The 17,809-nt window shown below is 46.5% G+C and overlaps 1 protein-coding gene across 12 annotated transcripts in view; it reads left to right on the top strand.

Annotated features, from left to right (window-relative positions):
* HECTD1 (HECT domain E3 ubiquitin protein ligase 1) overlaps window positions 1-17,809 on the top strand; it is a 352,555-nt gene that overhangs the window by 129,236 nt on the left and 205,510 nt on the right. For all 12 annotated transcript variants that reach the window (XM_069209073.1, XM_069209084.1, XM_069209083.1 and 9 more), the window contains exons 16-18: window positions 3,340-3,474; window positions 4,203-4,349; window positions 17,602-17,696. In XM_069209073.1, the coding sequence (XP_069065174.1) occupies window positions 3,340-3,474; window positions 4,203-4,349; window positions 17,602-17,696 (377 nt within the window). The remainder of the gene's footprint in view (window positions 1-3,339; window positions 3,475-4,202; window positions 4,350-17,601; window positions 17,697-17,809) is intronic.

Genomic DNA, 17,809 nt, shown 5'->3' with positions numbered 1-17,809 from the left:
CCTGTCCCCCCTGAGCCCCCACAGCGCCGCCTGCAGAGGGAATCCCGAGGCTTCCCCTGACAGCGACTCTCTGAAACCTAAGTCCCGACGCCTGGAAAAGACCCTGCACCCGCAGCCCCCAGGACCTGAAGGACCGGACTTTCACTGGAGAAGTGACCCCCAGGAGTCCCTCTCCCTTGCCCAAGTGGAGGTTTCCCCGAGGAAGCCCCCCCTTGCCTGCCTGCAGCGCTAAAGAGATCCCTTGATCTCTCATAGACTAACATTGAAAACCTGACGCTTGTTTCTACACTGCACCCGGCCGCCCCCGCGCTGCTGAGGGTGAAATTTCTGTGTGGGCTTGTGTCCCCCCCGGTGCCCTACAAAACCCCCCTGGTCTGCCCTCCGAAGACGCGGGTACTTACCTGCAAGCAGACCGGAACCGGGGCACCCCCTTCTCTCCATTATAGCCTATGCGTTTTGGGCACCACTTTGAACTCTGCACCTGACCGGCCCTGAGCTGCTGGTGTGGTAACTTTGGGGTTGCTCTGAACCCCCAACGGTGGGCTACCTTGGACCAAGAACTGAACCCTGTAAGTGTCTTACTTACCTGGTAAAACTAACAAAAACTTACCTCCCCCAGGAACTGTGAAAATTGCACTGTGTCCACTTTTAAAGTAGCTATTTGTGAATAACTTGAAAAGTATACATGCAATTGAAATGATTCAAAGTTCCTAATGTACTTACCTGCAATACCTTTCAAACAAGATATTACATGTTAAATTTGAACCAGTGGTTCTTAAAATAAACTAAGAAAAGATATTTTTCTATACAAAACCTATTGGCTGGATTTGTCTCTGAGTGTGTGTACCTCATTTATTGTCTATGTGTATGTACAACAAATGCTTAACACTACTCCTTGGATAAGCCTACTGCTCGACCACACTACCACAAAATAGAGCATTAGTATTATCTCTTTTTACCACTATTTTACCTCTAAGGGGAACCCTTGGACTCTGTGCATGCTATTCCTTACTTTGAAATAGCACATACAGAGCCAACTTCCTACACACATTTAAGGAGTCATGCCCACGGGGTGGGTGGGTGGTGGGTGTGGTGTTTGGGGGTGTTTGTGCCAGCTCTGAAATTTTGTATGTATGGTCTGCTTTTCAAACTTTGTGTGTAGGCAGATGCTTGCCTGCTCTGCAACACAATTTGGATTTTTGCTAACTTCTGGTACCAATCGGTTACATACATAAAATTGGTGAGTTTTACATTGTGCACATTCACAGTTTTGAAGTACCACCTAACTCAGCAGTGTCCACTTTTAACACGCACCCGCCCCACCCCCGACCTGGCAGCTGCTTGGCTGGGACAGTCTAAGAGCTTCATTCTCCCTTGAAATGAAGAGTAAAACCAATGATCTGTTTAGTTTCCGGCTCTGTGACTTACGATGGAGAGGTTGGAACTCTTTATGAATTGTGTATAACCATGAAAAGCCCCGTCACAAAGTACAAATGTTTAATGTGTCTAAGATGGGAGAACGGGTTCCCTGTAGTGTTTTGTAAACAGCAGCCTAATGCCAGTTATTGCACTACGCCTAGTCAGAGAGACAGAAATACACTTAGGTGGATTTTAGTGCATTCCCAAGTGTATCGGTCACATTATTTATTCATTGCTTTATTAAGGACTTGCGTTAGTCAAGACATTCTTTATTATAAAAAAAAATATTTTATTTGTACTTGCATACTGGGCTTTGAGGGGTTCTCCATCCATTTGTGTGGTGTAACATCACTCCTGAGCACACAGCATGGGACTCGGGGCAGTCTGCTTCAGCCCAATGCTTTGCTGGGTGTAAGTGACAGCTTTCTGCTTTTGTACAGTGTGTGCAGCAGCATGAGTAGTCCCCCTGAGGGCCATGCACTGTTGGTGCAATGTGTGCTTTCACTTTAATGCCTTTACATAAAAAAAAATATTTTGACTTTTAAACAATGCTTGTCCTACTGATGCGAAGGCTTGGCAGCTCCCCAGTGCATCTGCTGTGCTGCTCTTGTGCCACGTCTTCATACAACCCCACGTACAAAAAAAGGAAATATTGATAAAGCCTAAACGTCCGCAGACGACACCAGACCTGTGGGCTTTGCCAATGCTTATCTATAAAGAGCAAACATTGCTATGGGCTGGGAGTGCACTGAATGCCATCAGATGAACCATTGTGGTGAAAAAAGAAATTATTAAAATAGTAATTACAGGTTACAATAAATCTACTAATGGTGTCACATTGTATACATTGGAAGAAGAAAAATGCCATAACTAGTAACCTAACGAGAATGCATGCAGCCTTCAAACAAGAAGTCTTAATTTCTTATGTAAAAATTAAATGTGTTGGAGCAGTGGGAAAAAAAAATGTCAGTCTGCGGCCAGCAAGTAAAAATACTTGACTGGGAGTATGGGATATATATTTTTTTTAAATAGAGGAGAGCAGGTCAGATGTTGTGCTTATTACAGGTACCATGTCATACTCCAGAAGGCTGAAGGTTTGCAGCCAGATAAGACGCTTGATGCAGAAAGAGTGTTATCTATAAGCATATCAGTGTACAAAGGATGTGTGCTCTAAAGGCAGCCCGTGTCATACACAGTGGAACCAGGGCACATTTACCAAGACCGATCAACACCATGTTGCTACCTTCAGTATTTTTTTAATCCAATTTTCATTAATTTTCAAAGCACAAAACCAAACGCAAGACACCATGCAGTGTTCTATGTTCTATAGTATCAAACAGTTGCTGAAAACATGGGCAGCATAAAAGTCCAGCAAAGTACAGGAGAAAATTATCATTACATATATGACGAGAAGATTCACAGAGCTAGCAGTGGTTAGATTGCGGACTCTTGAAGCAAAGAACACAAGAACCAACTTCCATTAGACCTGCTCCAGAGTTGTTACCTTTAGTATAGGACAGTCCGAGAGATGTCCCACCTGAACACAGGCGCAGGAAGAAGCTGGAACTGGGCAGTCCGAGCTTTAGTAGAAAGGGAGCTCACCCAAATAGATGACAATCCTGAGAGCAAGGCAAGAGTGGAAGTTAAAGATGGAAGTAGGGGATTGCTTTTTGCCAGACAAGAGCAAAATAATTTTTTTGTTTTATGATTTGATATTTCGCTCACTGGGAGCCTATTCTGTTAAGTGTGTGGTTTAAATCACCATTAAGGGTGTTAATGAGAAAATGGATAAGGAAATGTCTTGTGTTCAGGTAAATGGAATGTGTTGCCAAGACTGTAGAGGTCATCTGCCCAGTGTGCCTTGACAAACCTCCCTGTATGTAGTACCCTGACTGGTTAATATTGGTTTCTTATATGCAGGTTCGAGCCACAGCAAGAGACTTATACGATGATCACTTTAAGGCAGTGGAGAGCATGCCTCGGGGTGTGGTGGTGACGTTGAGGAATATTGCAACCCAGCTGGAGTCTGCTTGGGAACTGCACACCAACCGGCAGGTGAGCATTGTGGGGACTGGAAGCACTGTAGCATGGAAACCACTGCTGTCCTACAGTGGGGAGGACTTTGATGATATGTAAGCCTCTCCTGCAGACAGACACCCAGAGCTGGTTTCATTTTAGCCACTGCCCTACTGGGGGGAAAGAGGGGTGGTGTTCGGGGGGGGCAGGGTGGGCATCTCCACTGTACCGTCGTGTTCCGGGGGAGTTGCATTACCGTTGCCCCTTTCTGTACCTACTTCTGTACTGCATTCTTTATCGCCTGCTGCATCTTTGACCATTTCACCACATGTTCTCCTTGTCGTTCCCACATCTCCTCCCCCCAATTTGAACTGCGTTACAATGGTTCTTTTAGAACCTGTGAGTTTTCTCCTTGAAGAACCCAGAGTTCACTGGGTTTCTGTTGAGCGGTCGAAACAGTCCTTCACCACTTTTTATTCAGTCCATAAACTTAAGTCTTGTCACCAGTTTGTGTTTTTTCCCTGTTTGTTGTGATGGAAGCCCACTTGTTTGTGAGGTACAGATGCTTAGTCCTTACCTGTAGCTCAGTTTACTCCTTTTATTTTGATGTCAGTCAAGAATGGCAGCTTTCTCACTGCTTGCTGTGGTAACCTGTACGTTTTCTGTCATTTGGGCAGTTTTGGGATTTTTCTTTTTTTTTTTTGTTTTTTAGTACTTAGGTGCTGTCTCCTCTCCTGCATCTATTTTTAAAACTTATCATTCTGCAGATCATCGAAGGAGAAAACACGTGGAGGGACCTGATGAAGACTGCTTTAGAGAACCTCATTGTGTTGCTGAAGGATGAAAACACGATTTCCCCCTATGAAATGTGCAGCAGCGGGCTGGTGCAGGCCCTCCTCACTGCTTTAAATAACGTAAGTGTTGGCTGTAGCCGGTGCGGGGTGAGCGCCGTAGTAATGAGAAGGGTGGCTGGGTTGGCACTGAGTGCCGTGTTGTAGAAGCACAGTAGGGCAGAGGATTGAAACACTGGAGACTCACATCATGGCAAGAATGGTGTAGAGCATAGCGTGGTGCAGCAGGAGGCCTATGGAGGCCCTCCTCACTACAGTAAATAAGAGAAGGGTGGCTGGGTTGGCACTGAGTGCCGTGTTGAAGAAGCACAGTAGGGCAGAGGATTTAAACACTGGAGATGCACATCATGGCAAGAATGGTGTAGAGCATAACATGGTGCAACAGCGGGCTGGCGCAGGGCACCCTCTCAATTTTAAATAACCTTTGTACATTGTGGCTTGCTGGTGTCACCATCCTTTGTATAACAATAAGTTCGATGGCATCTGTCGCTGTAGATACGCATGTTCTGCAATAGCTCGCCATCTGGTGTTGGGCCGGAGTGTTACAAGTTGTTTTTCTTCGAAGAAGTCTTTCGAGTCACGGGACCGAGTGACTCCTCCTTTTGTCTCCATTGCGCATGGGCGTCGACTCCATCTTCGATTGTTTTTTTTCCGCCATCGGGTTCGGACGTGTTCCTGTCGCTCCGAGTTTCGGAACGGAAAATTAGCTAATTTCGGAAGATTTTCGTCGGTATTGTTGCGTTCGGGATCGGCGTACTTAGATTCCACACCGCATCGAAGATCGAAGAGCTCCGGTGCCCTTCAGGGTAGTTTTTTCGATCCCCCGTCGGGGCCTGGTCGGCCCGACCGCGTGCTGAAGAACGCCGATGGAACGGACCCCGTTCCGTTTCTGCCCCAAATGCCACAATAAATACCCCTACACAGACCAACACTTGGTCTGCAACCTGTGCCTGTCACCTGAGCACAGCGAAGACACCTGCGAGGCCTGTCGTGCGTTCCGGTCCCGAAAAACACTCCGAGACCGTCGAGCCAGAAGACTTCAGATGGCGTCCGCACCGACAGCCCAACAGGAGTTCGAGGAAGAGGAAGGTACCTTCTCGATCCAAGACTCAGACTCCGAAGGATTCGACGATACACAAACCGTGAGTAAGACGTCGAAAACCACACAGAGACACATTTACAAGGCCCAGGGGACGCCACTGCCATCCGGCCATGGCTCCACCCATAAATTCGGTGACCGACCGTCGGCACCGAAAAAGGCCCAAACAGTGCCGAGGTCGTCCGACTCCGGTCGAGACACCGGCACGCAGCCTTCTCGGGACCGAGAAAGTGCTGGAGACAAACCTCGACACCGAGATGCCGGTGTGGACACGGCTCGACGCCGAGACAGCGGCACCGAAGCAGATCGACGCCGAGAGGTTTCGGCCCCGAAAAAGAAAAAAGTCACCTCGGAGCCGAAAAAACACGCAGACAGGGTTTCGATGCCGAAACAAACTGCAAGCGACCCAGCTTCAGGCTCTTATACAGAAGAGCACTCGCTAACCTCCCAAATGCAAAAGCATAGGTTTGAGGAAGAGCTACAAGCAACTGATGTGGACCATACGCAAAAGCGTATCTTCATACAGCAGGGGACAGGAAAGATAAGCACCCTTCCCCCTATTAGGAGAAAGAGAAGGTTGGAGTTCCAGACTGAACAGACACCACAACCAAAAGTGGTGAAAAGAGTTACCCCACCACCCTCTCCTCCGCCCGTGATTCACGTCTCACCAGCACAAACTCCATCACTCTCCCCAGCTCACACCACCATGAGCCAGGGTGACCAAGATCAGGACGCATGGGACCTATACGACGCCCCAGTGTCAGATAATAGTCCGGAGGCATACCCTACGAAGCCATCTCCACCAGAGGACAGCACCGCGTATTCTCAAGTGGTGGCTAGAGCAGCACAATTTCACAACGTAAGCCTCCACTCAGAACAGGTCGAGGATGATTTTTTATTCAACACACTCTCCTCCACCCACAGCTCGTACCAAAGCCTGCCTATGCTCCCTGGTATGCTCCGGCACGCAAAAGACATCTTTAAGGAGCCGGTCAAAAGCAGGTCAATCACACCAAGGGTGGAAAAAAAGTATAAGGCGCCTCCTACAGACCCGGTTTTCATCACTACACAGCTGCCACCAGACTCTGTCGTTGTAGGAGCAGCTAGGAAAAGGGCCAACTCTCACACATCTGGAGATGCACCACCCCCAGATAAAGAAAGCCGCAAGTTCGATGCAGCTGGTAAAAGAGTCGCAGCACAAGCTGCAAACCAGTGGCGCATCGCGAACTCCCAGGCACTACTTGCGCGCTATGACAGAGCCCACTGGGACGAGATGCAACATCTCATTGAACATCTGCCCAAGGACTTACAAAATAGGGCAAAACAAGTGGTTGAGGAGGGACAGGCCATTTCCAACAACCAGATCCGCTCCTCCATGGACGCTGCAGATACAGCTGCACGGACAATTAATACATCTGTAACTATCAGAAGGCATGCATGGCTCCGAACGTCTGGATTTAAACCAGAGATTCAACAAGCAGTTCTCAATATGCCTTTTAATGAAAAAGAACTGTTCGGTTCAGAAGTGGACACAGCGATTGAGAAACTCAAAAAAGATACGGACACTGCCAAAGCCATGGGCGCACTCTACTCCCCGCAGAGCAGAGGGAATTACAGCACATTCCGTAAAACGCCCTTTCGAGGGGGGTTTCGGGGTCAGAGCACACAAGCCAGCACCTCACAAGCAACACCGTCCAGTTACCAGGGACAGTATAGAGGAGGTTTTCGGGGACAATATAGAGGAGGGCAATTCCCTAGAAATAGAGGAAGATTTCAAAGCCCCAAAACCCCTACTACTAAACAGTGACTCACATGTCACTCACCCCCTCCACACAACACCAGTGGGGGGAAGAATAGGTCATTATTACAAAGCATGGGAGGAAATCACTACAGACACTTGGGTTCTAGCAATTATCCAGCATGGTTATTGCATAGAATTTCTACAATTCCCTCCAAACATACCACCAAAAGCACAAAATTTAACAACACACCATTCCAATCTCCTGGAGATAGAAGTGCAGGCACTATTGCAAAAGAATGCAATCGAATTAGTGCCAAACACACAAATAAACACAGGAGTTTACTCACTGTACTTTCTGATACCAAAGAAGGACAAAACGCTGAGACCAATCCTAGACCTCAGAGTAGTGAACACTTTCATCAAATCGGACCACTTCCACATGGTCACACTACAAGAAGTATTGCCATTGCTAAAACTACACGACTACATGGCAACTTTAGACCTCAAGGACGCTTATTTCCATATACCAATACACCCATCGCACAGGAAATACCTAAGGTTTGTATTCAAAGGAATACATTACCAATTCAAGGTACTGCCTTTCGGATTAACAACCGCACCAAGAGTCTTTACCAAATGCCTAGCGGTAGTCGCTGCACACATAAGAAGGCAGCAAATACATGTGTTCCCATATTTGGACGACTGGCTAATCAAGGCCCATTCGTTCATAGAGTGCTCAAATCACACAAATCAGATCATACAAACCCTCTTCAAACTCGGGTTCACCGTCAACTTTTCAAAATCCAACATTCTGCCGCGCAAGGTACAACAATACCTAGGAGCCATAATAGACACATCAAAGGGAGTAGCCACTCCAAGTCCACAAAGAATTCTAAATTTCAACACCATCATACAACGCATGTATCCAACACAAAAGATACAAGCAAAGATGGTATTACAACTCCTAGGCATGATGTCTTCATGCATAGCCATTGTCCCAAACGCAACACTGCACATGAGGCCCTTACAACAATGCCTAGCATCACAGTGGTCTCAAGCACAGGGTCACCTTCTAGATCTGGTGTTAATAGACCGCCAAACTTACCTCTCGCTTCTGTGGTGGAACAACATAAATTTAAACAAGGGGCGGCCTTTCCAAGACCCAGTGCCACAATACGTAATAACAACAGATGCTTCCATGACAGAGTGGGGAGCACACCTCGATCAACACAGCATACAAGGACAATGGAACGTACATCAAACAAAACTGCATATCAATCACCTAGAACTTGTAGCAGTTTTTCAAGCACTAAAAGCTTTCCAACCAATAATAGTTCACAAATACATTCTCGTCAAAACAGACAACATGACAACAATGTATTATCTAAACAAGCAGGGGGGGACGCACTCCACGCAGTTAAGCCTGCTAGCACAAAAGATTTGGCGTTGGGCAATTCACAACCAAATTCGCCTAATAGCACAATTTATACCAGGGATCCAAAATCAACTCGCAGACAATCTCTCTCGAGATCACCAACAGGTCCACGAATGGGAGATTCACCCCCAAATTCTGAACACTTATTTCAAACTCTGGGGAACACCTCAGATAGACTTGTTTGCGACAAGGGAGAACGCAAAATGCCAAAACTTCGCATCCAGATACCCACACGAACAATCCCAAGGCAATGCCCTATGGATGAACTGGTCAGGGATATTTGCTTACGCTTTTCCTCCTCTCCCTCTCCTTCCTTACCTGGTAAACAAACTCAGTCAAAGCAAACTCAAACTCATATTGATAGCACCAACTTGGGCAAGGCAACCCTGGTACACAACGCTGCTAGACCTATCAGTGGTACCCTGCATCAAATTGCCCAACAGGCCAGATCTGTTGACACAGCACAACCAAAAGATCAGACACCCAGATCCAGCATCGCTGAATCTAGCAATCTGGCTCCTGAAATCCTAGAATTCGGGCACTTACAACTTACCCAAGAATGTATGGAAGTCATAAAACAAGCTAGAAGGCCATCCACCAGGCACTGCTATGCAAGTAAATGGAAGAGGTTTGTTTGCTACTGCCATATTAATCAAATACAACCATTACACACAACTCCAGAACATGTAGTGGGTTACTTGCTTCACTTACAAAAATCTAACCTGGCTTGCTCTTCCATTAAAATACACCTTGCAGCAATATCTGCATACCTGCAGACTACCTATTCAACTTCCCTATATAAGATACCAGTCATTAAAGCATTCATGGAGGGCCTCAGGAGAATTATACCACCAAGAACACCACCTGTTCCTTCATGGAACCTAAATGTTGTCCTAACTAGACTTATGGGTCCACCTTTTGAACCCATGCACTCCTGCGACATACAGTTCCTAACCTGGAAGGTGGCATTTCTCATCGCCATTACTTCCCTAAGAAGAGTAAGCGAGATTCAGGCGTTTACAATACAGGAACCTTTTATACAACTACACAAAAATAAAGTCGTCCTAAGGACCAATCCTAAATTTTTGCCAAAGGTTATTTCACCGTTCCATCTAAATCAAACAGTGGAACTTCCAGTGTTTTTTCCACAGCCAGATACCGTAGCTGAAAGGGCACTACATACATTAGATGTCAAAAGAGCATTGATGTATTACATTGACAGAACAAAAAACATCAGAAAGACTAAACAACTATTTATTGCATTTCAAAAACCTCATGCAGGAAACCCAATATCAAAACAAGGTATAGCCAGATGGATAGTTAAATGCATCCAAATCTGCTACCTTAAAGCTAAACGACAGCTGCCCATTACACCAAGGGCACACTCAACCAGAAAGAAAGGTGCTACCATGGCCTTTCTAGGAAACATCCCAATGCAAGAAATATGTAAGGCAGCCACATGGTCTACGCCTCACACATTCACCAAGCACTACTGTGTAGACGTGTTATCCGCACAACAAGCCACAGTAGGTCAAGCCGTATTAAAAACATTATTTCACACTACTTCCACTCCTACAGGCTGATCCACCGCTTTTGGGGAAATAACTGCTTACTAGTCTATGCAGAACATGCGTATCTACAGCGACAGATGCCATCGAACTGAAAATGTCACTTACCCAGTGTACATCTGTTCGTGGCATCAGTCGCAGTAGATTCGCATGTGCCCACCCGCCTCCCCGGGAGCCTGTAGCAGTTTGGAAGTTACCTTCAATTATTTATATATGTATCATCTCAACCTTAAATAGGTGCATACTTAGTCACTCCATTGCATGGGCACTATTACTACAATTCAACTCCTACCTCACCCTCTGCGGGGAAAAACAATCGAAGATGGAGTCGACGCCCATGCGCAATGGAGACAAAAGGAGGAGTCACTCGGTCCCGTGACTCGAAAGACTTCTTCGAAGAAAAACAACTTGTAACACTCCGGCCCAACACCAGATGGCGAGCTATTGCAGAACATGCGAATCTACTGCGACTGATGCCACGAACAGATGTACACTGGGTAAGTGACATTTTCATTACAGCATATTCTGCATGGTCAGGTGAATGCCATGATGCTTCAGAATGTTGGAGTAGTTCCTCTTCAGTTCCTTACAAAATATAACTGGGCAGCGTGACTAAGGGGCTGGATAACAGTACAGCGTGGATGAGGGTGGGAGAGTAGAGTACAATATAACAAATCACTGACTGAAATATTGTAGACCTGTAGCATATCGGGGCATAGTGAGAACTGCAGTACGGATACAGGTGGTGCTGGGCCTCCCTACTGAGTGACACAGATGGGCGAGCGAGTACCACGGGTAGTGTCTGACTGGTGCAGCCAGTCTCACTTATTTAAATAATAGCTGAGCTACGAGATAAACAGATAACAAAATGCCTCTTCCACACCTCTCATTACTACAGCCTGGCCTGTTTTGTGTGTGTGTGTTCTACACAAATGAACAGTGAGGACATGTGGTCCTGGACTCAGCCAGAATTATTCAGTAGTGCCCGGGTGTCATCTCGGTAGTGTTGTCTGCGCTCCCCTCCAGCATATTGATATAGGTGGAATGTAGAGGGTTGTGTTCTAATGTGTTTTATTCACCTTTGCCTGGTGTACTGGGCAGTATCTGTAGTGGGTACTGTTGACCCCTGGTGTTCCAGGCCTCCAGTACTGCTGCAGTCCATTTAAATAAACATGTTAATCTCTTTCCACACTTGGCTGTCTCAGGGTAGCAAAAACAAGCGCCTCTAATTCAGAATGAGATAGAAAGACACAGTAAACTCACAGTACATTAAGGGCTACAAGAATACCAAGACTTTCACTTACAGGTTGCTCGAACTGACAATGTACTCATAAAACTACTTAGTGCTAGCACTCGGTGGACTGGAATTACAACTGCTCTAGCGTCTTCGTCCCATATGACTGTGATAGATCCCTTGTAGGATTTGGGTATAGCGGGTTCACAAGAGGATGTGTTTTGCTCTGATCATGTTTGTTAGAAATGGCCCTTTTTGCAGGGTTATCCCCAAACGTTTTGCTTCTGACCTCCTGTTTTTGATCCTGTGCTGAATTTTGTTTTTGCTGGCTTTAGGACTCTGGGTACTTTACCACTGCTGATTAGTGCTGAAGTGCCAGTGCTTTCTAAATAATTTTGGTGATTGATTTATACACGATTGGCATATTTGATTTACTAGTAAGTCCCTAGTACATTGCACCATGTGTGCCTAAGGAGTGTGAATCAAATGCTATTACTGGCCCTGCAGCACTGATTGTGCCACCCACATGAGTAGCCCCGTAAACATGGCTCAGACCTGCCACACAGTGTCTTTGTGGGCAGTTTAAGCTGCCATTTCGAACTGGCAAGTGCACCCACTTGCCAGGCCCAAACCTTCCCTTTCATTACATGTAAGTCACCTCTACGGTAGGCCTAAAGCAGCCCCATGGGCAGGGTGCAGTGCATTTAAAAGATAGGACATGTACTGGTGTGTTTTACATGTCCTGATGGTGTAATACTGCTAAATTTGTTTTCTCCTATTGCAAGGCCTATCTCTCCCATAGAGTAACATGGGGATTGTCTTAAAATATCTTAAGTATAATGTCCCATTGGGAGCAGATAGATAACGGAAGTTTGGGGTCTCTGAACTCACAATGTAAAAATAGATCTTTTGGTGAACTTTGTTTTTAAATTGTAAGTTTGAAAATACCATTTTTAGAAAGTGGGCATTTTCTTGCTTTGCCATTCTGTTTCTCTGCCTGTCTGTGAAATACTTGTTTGGGTCAGGATGACAGTTGTGCTGTTAGTGAATTCACTCTAGACAATCACACACAGGGAGCGGAGGAATGCCCTCCCTATCCTGATGGGTCTTTCTGAGCTAGAGTGGTTGGAGGAGCTGACACTTGCATCTGAATAAGGCTGTGCTTGTCCTTACCCAAAGCAGTCAACCCCCTGGAGTATGTCTGGGGCCAGGACAGGAAAGGCAGGGTCTTGTGCACTACAAATACTTTTCTTTGATGTTTGTCTACTTCAAAGGCAGAAATGGGTAAAAGTACTGGACCTCTGATCCCACAAAGTTAGAATCCTTCTGGACGGAGGAAATTCTGCCAGGAGAAGAGCTGGATGCTGTAGGAGGGACTGCCACTCCTCCTTTTGCTTTGCTGTGCTTGTCTGCTGCTTCTGTCCTGGGAATGAAAGAACTGGACTTTGCGTTCTACATCCTACTTCCAGAGGTTCTCCAATGGCTTGGACTGGGGTTGCCTCCTGTTAAGAAGTTTCAGGTACATCAAAGACTTCATCTGCCAGCACCTGGGCTCTCTTGCTGGGAGTCTCGACTTACTGAGTGGTGCCAAATCCAGTTTGTGGGCCCTTGGGAGTGAGTTCTGGTGTAACCAAGAGGAAACAAACACATTGACTCCCAAGCGACTTCGTCTGCTGTCTGACTGCTGTCCGACTCCGTGCCTCTGCATGCACTGAAGTGTTGTTCCCGTTGAGTGCCACGTCTGCGGCAGACACCGTAGGCCCAACGCCACTGTAGCATCTCCGAAGTTCCGCCACAGCTAGAGTCCCGAGTGCTGTGTCACCAACGTCCACGTCATCCGACTCTGCCACAGAACCTGTGGCCCCATGGTGGGATTGGGACACCGTGAAGTCGACGCCTCACGTCTTGACTGGCTAGATGCATCGACCCCACCCTGTCGTAAGGAACTGACGCGGTGCCCCCGATGCCGCATTACCTCCCCTGCAACCCTAAAGAACCGCCACCCCACCTCCCCTGCCCTGCCTAGCATTAAGGAACCAACGCCTCATCACCTCGGGAGCAGTAAGGAACTGACACCGCACCGGCTCCAGTGATGCCTCACCTCCCCGACTCCTTGCGACGTCTTTGTTTCCTTGTTTTCCAATCGACTGTACCTGTGCGACTCTGACCAGTACTAATTTCTTCGTGAGTGGTGTCGGGCTGTTGGGAATGACTCCATCAAGACGTCGTGATAGCCCCTGTAGGAGGCTGGCTCAGTTTATGGTGTACAACTATGGTGATAGTGAATAGGTGTCCAGCTAGCAGAACTCTCTAGGGGTAGCTGAGGTGAGCAGCTAAAGCTTATCCAGGAGGAATGTAAAGCACTTCAAATACCACAGTAGGCAGCCAATAACGTAGTCGCAAGAAAGAACCACACAAGTGTTGCAAAAATAAAGGATACTTTATTACAGCAATACTGCCAGACTACAATTGGTGCATTTCCCTTTGAAGATCCTACATACAATTATACACATAAAATAACCATCAAAAATAGCATAGAAATATACAGGGCCCTAGGGAAGGGACAAGCCATATACTAAAAAGAAGTGGAATGTGAAAGTGGAACTTCAAGCAAGATAAGTGTGGTGGTTAGCTAGCTACTTTGGCCTAATAGAAACACCAGAGGTAAGTACAGTAGGTGACCCCAGCAACCAGGAGTAAGTCTGTTACACACTCAGTTGTCCCATAGGCTAACACACAAAGCAGTGGTTGGAGTTTGTGGAATTTAGGACCCTCCCCAGTGGACCCTGAGAAAACCAGCATGCAAAAGGATGGATTGATATTGCTCCTACCTATACTAATGACCAAGATGCAGAGAGGAGAAGGGACTCTCCCAGAAGACTGTGGATGCCTCAGATTGTCCAGCGGCTGTCACGACCAGTGGACCAGGCTGGTGGAACCCAGGGACAGATTCCGGACATTGAGGACTTGCAAAGGAATGGGACAGAGTCCAGCACCCAAACAGGTGCCCAGGTGGCAATGCCCACCCTCCTGAAGATAAAGTTCCTGCGAGTCAGTGGAAGAGTAAGTCCAGCTGCAGGGTCCAGGAGTCAATGAAGATCCCAGGAGTTGCCTAAGAGCTGCCCCTCCCCGATTGCTGGAGGGTCAGTGACTAGCCAGGTCACCAACAAGCACTGGCAAGTGCAAATAGAAGCAAAAGAGATGGTTGCAAAGTTTTGGGGACCAGCAAGGTCCAGTAGACTCTCCCCAGGAGAGGGAGTCAGAGCTGGCCCTCCGCACACAAGAAGGCCAACAGAAGTTAATGGAGCCCCCGCAACTTTGTGTAGGTTTGCACTAGTGCGGGAACTGGGGGTTCCTGAACTGGTGCAAACTGGATTATGCAAGGAGGGCACCAAATGTGCCCTTAAAAGCAGTGTGGTGACACGCAGAAGCCACATCACCCCAGCCCTTAGACACCTAATACACAGGGAGAGGTGGTCACACCTCTCCCTTTAGGAAATCCTTTGTTCTGCTCCTCTGGCCTGATTCTGGCTCATCAGCAGGAGGGCAGAACAGTGTCTGGGGTCAGCAGCGGCACGGGCTGGCAGCTGGACCCCGTAAGGCTACATAGGCAGAACTGGGTGACCCCCTGAGGAACCTTCCAGAGTACATAGTTTCATGCAACTAACACTGGAAGCAGTGTAGTAGCATGATTCCAACACGTTTGATACCAAACATGCCTAGGTTTGGAGTTGCTGTTATGTAGTTGGACCACTCATGTTGACCAGTGTCCACTACATACCTTAAGATGGCTTCCCCACACTTACGTAGTCCAGGAATTGGTCTGGGGTCTTCAGGAGAACACTGGTCTTGCAGGGGTACCCTCACACTTGGAGACATGCACCCTCCCCTTGGGCTGAAGGGCCTACCAGAGAGGTGACTTTTATAGGGTCTAAGTGCAGTGGTTAGGTTTGGCAGTGGAAGGGTGTGTGCACTGTTTCACGCAGCCTGCAGTCATAGTTTGCATGGGCTCCTATAGGTGGCATAATACATGCAGCAGCCCATAGGGGACCCATGGTGTACCAATGCCCTGGGTACCTAGGTACCATATACTGGGGACTTACAAGGGTGCACCAGTATGCCAATTGTGGGCGTGAAAGATAACCAACAACTACATTTAGGGGAGAGAGCACTGTCACCGGGGACCTGGTTAGCAGGATCTCAGTGAACTACAGTCCAAGCACACTGGCATCAGGCAAAAAGTGGGGGTAACTATTCCAGAAAGATGGCACTTTTCTACAGCCCTAGTTGGAGCTGTCGTGTTTCTACGCGCTTTGCTAAGATTTCATCTTTAGAAATTTGTATCTTTACTTGTCAATTTTGGATTTTAATTGTTTGGTCTTCCTTTACTCGGATAAATATTGGCTATTTTTCTAAGCTAATGTTGATTACCTTTGTGTTGTTTTCACTGTTACTGTGTGTGCGTACAAATACTTTACACATTGCCTCTGAGATAAGCCTGACTGCTCGTACTAAGCTACAGAGTGGGTGAGCAGTGGTTTTCTTAGTTGTGTGACTCCGTTATTCTGACTAGAGTGAGGGTCCCTACTTGGACAGTTTGAAAACCACTGCCAACTAGAGCCCCCATTTCTAACAATTATTAATACAATTCTTTGTTATCTGCCCCATCTACGGGGCTTAGGTGCCAGACAGAGAAATGCTTGCTTTCATGGGTCTGATGCTTTCATGGGTCTGACGCATGCCTTTTTTCTTTGGATGATCTGAGGCTGAAGTGAGTTTATTTGGGCTCAGCTATGTTGGATGAATCTGTAGAAAGCTTCCCATACAAATGGACGAAACCCACATCTGAAATACTCACTTCCATAGGAGCCCTTTAAACCTCTTATGTCACTTGAATGTCTTTTCCAGTTTGCACCAGTGATTTGAGAAAGCAGCACAAGTCTATTGCATTATAAGCACCTACTAAACTGGACTTGTGATTTCCAGGTAGTCTATAGCGTTAAATCACTGAACATAGTTCAGAGCGATCAGTGCTGGCCACAGATGGTGTATTTAATTGAATGGTGAGACTTTTTCTCAGTTAAATGACAGAATCAACAGTGATTAAGAAAGAATTTGAGGCATGGCAGACAAGTTATAGTGCTTAAGGATAATGCAGAGTGAAAGGTACAAGTTTAAGGGAAGAATTACCTAAACCATGAATTTGGTATTTTAATGGAAGGTAAGACAGTACCCCCTTCACCTCTATTCCATACAGGGAAGCAAATATGACAGGCACCTCTAAATGTAAAGGTTAAGGGGAAGCTTTACCTAAAAAAAGAAAAAAAAATCAGACTTTTACTTTCGATTTCCTAGGTGAAAAGCTTGTATAAAAGCACAAATATGTAAGGAAAATCTAAAGCCAAGAATAATCAGCTGTGATTATTCTCAAAGTGATTATTATTCTAGAGAAAAATGCAGCGGCTTTAGTCCATGCTCTTTAATAGAAACACCAGAAGCTAGAGATGGGCGCGCTGAGGTATCTGTGTAAGGCACCCCATCTTCTGGCTCAGTGTTCACCCACTGAAGTCGGCGTACCCAGATATAAGTGGATACTAGGTTTTTAAAAAATTAGGCTATGAAACTTTAAGGATTAGCGACATATGGCCAGTGATTTATGTATCTGGGAAATGAGCTGGCATGTATGGTAATCAACCTCAAACTGCGCCCCAAGTCCACCTTACTCTTCAGGTAGCTCAGTTCCTTGAGGCATCTTTCACTGGGCTTGAGCTACAAAGTTTAATTATTTGACACTCCCTCTCAGGTTGTTAAATGGATAAGAGATGCCATGCTGTATTTTGTTGAACTCTTGGCTGCCATTTTCAGCTGTTTCTGCTTGATAGGTCAGGGTAACATGCAGGCTCATAATTCTTTGGTCAAGCTAATCCCTTATACGTGTCAATGGAGCACAATACGGTACTTCGAAGAATGCATGAATTATATCAGCTGTTTGATCTGAAGAGGTACACAAGCTGAAAGTACAGGAGTGTTTCTTTATTGTGTCCTGATCTTTTAATAACCTTGGTGAGAAAGAGCGGACCACGTACCGCCTGCTATGAATGAAGTACCCTATCTGCCCAGGGCCATCCAGTGTGCTGCAGCTAGACAGGGCACTCCTAGAGTGAAAGCGAAGCACCAGTATCCAGTTTGGTGCTGTTTCCACCAGTATTTTAGGATCTCCCTTCTTTTCCCTTTTCAGAGCGTCGATCCTGATGTGAAACCGGACTGCGGCCAGCTAGTGGGGAGAGTGAATGTCTTCAAGGCAGCATTCAGTGAGAATGAAGACGACGAAAGGTATAGTGATAATAAAATGCCCTCGCCTCTAAAGTGTCTCCAAAGGTGACAGACCCCTTTCAGGACGTATGACAGGCACCTTCTAGTGGCACTCCTATGCATTAGAGCGGACA

Source organism: Pleurodeles waltl, chromosome 9 (assembly GCF_031143425.1).
Source record: "Pleurodeles waltl isolate 20211129_DDA chromosome 9, aPleWal1.hap1.20221129, whole genome shotgun sequence".
Classification (NCBI taxonomy): domain Eukaryota; kingdom Metazoa; phylum Chordata; class Amphibia; order Caudata; family Salamandridae; genus Pleurodeles; species Pleurodeles waltl.
The sequence above is the reverse complement of the archived record's forward strand: the minus strand, read 5'-3'. Positions and strand labels throughout refer to the sequence as shown.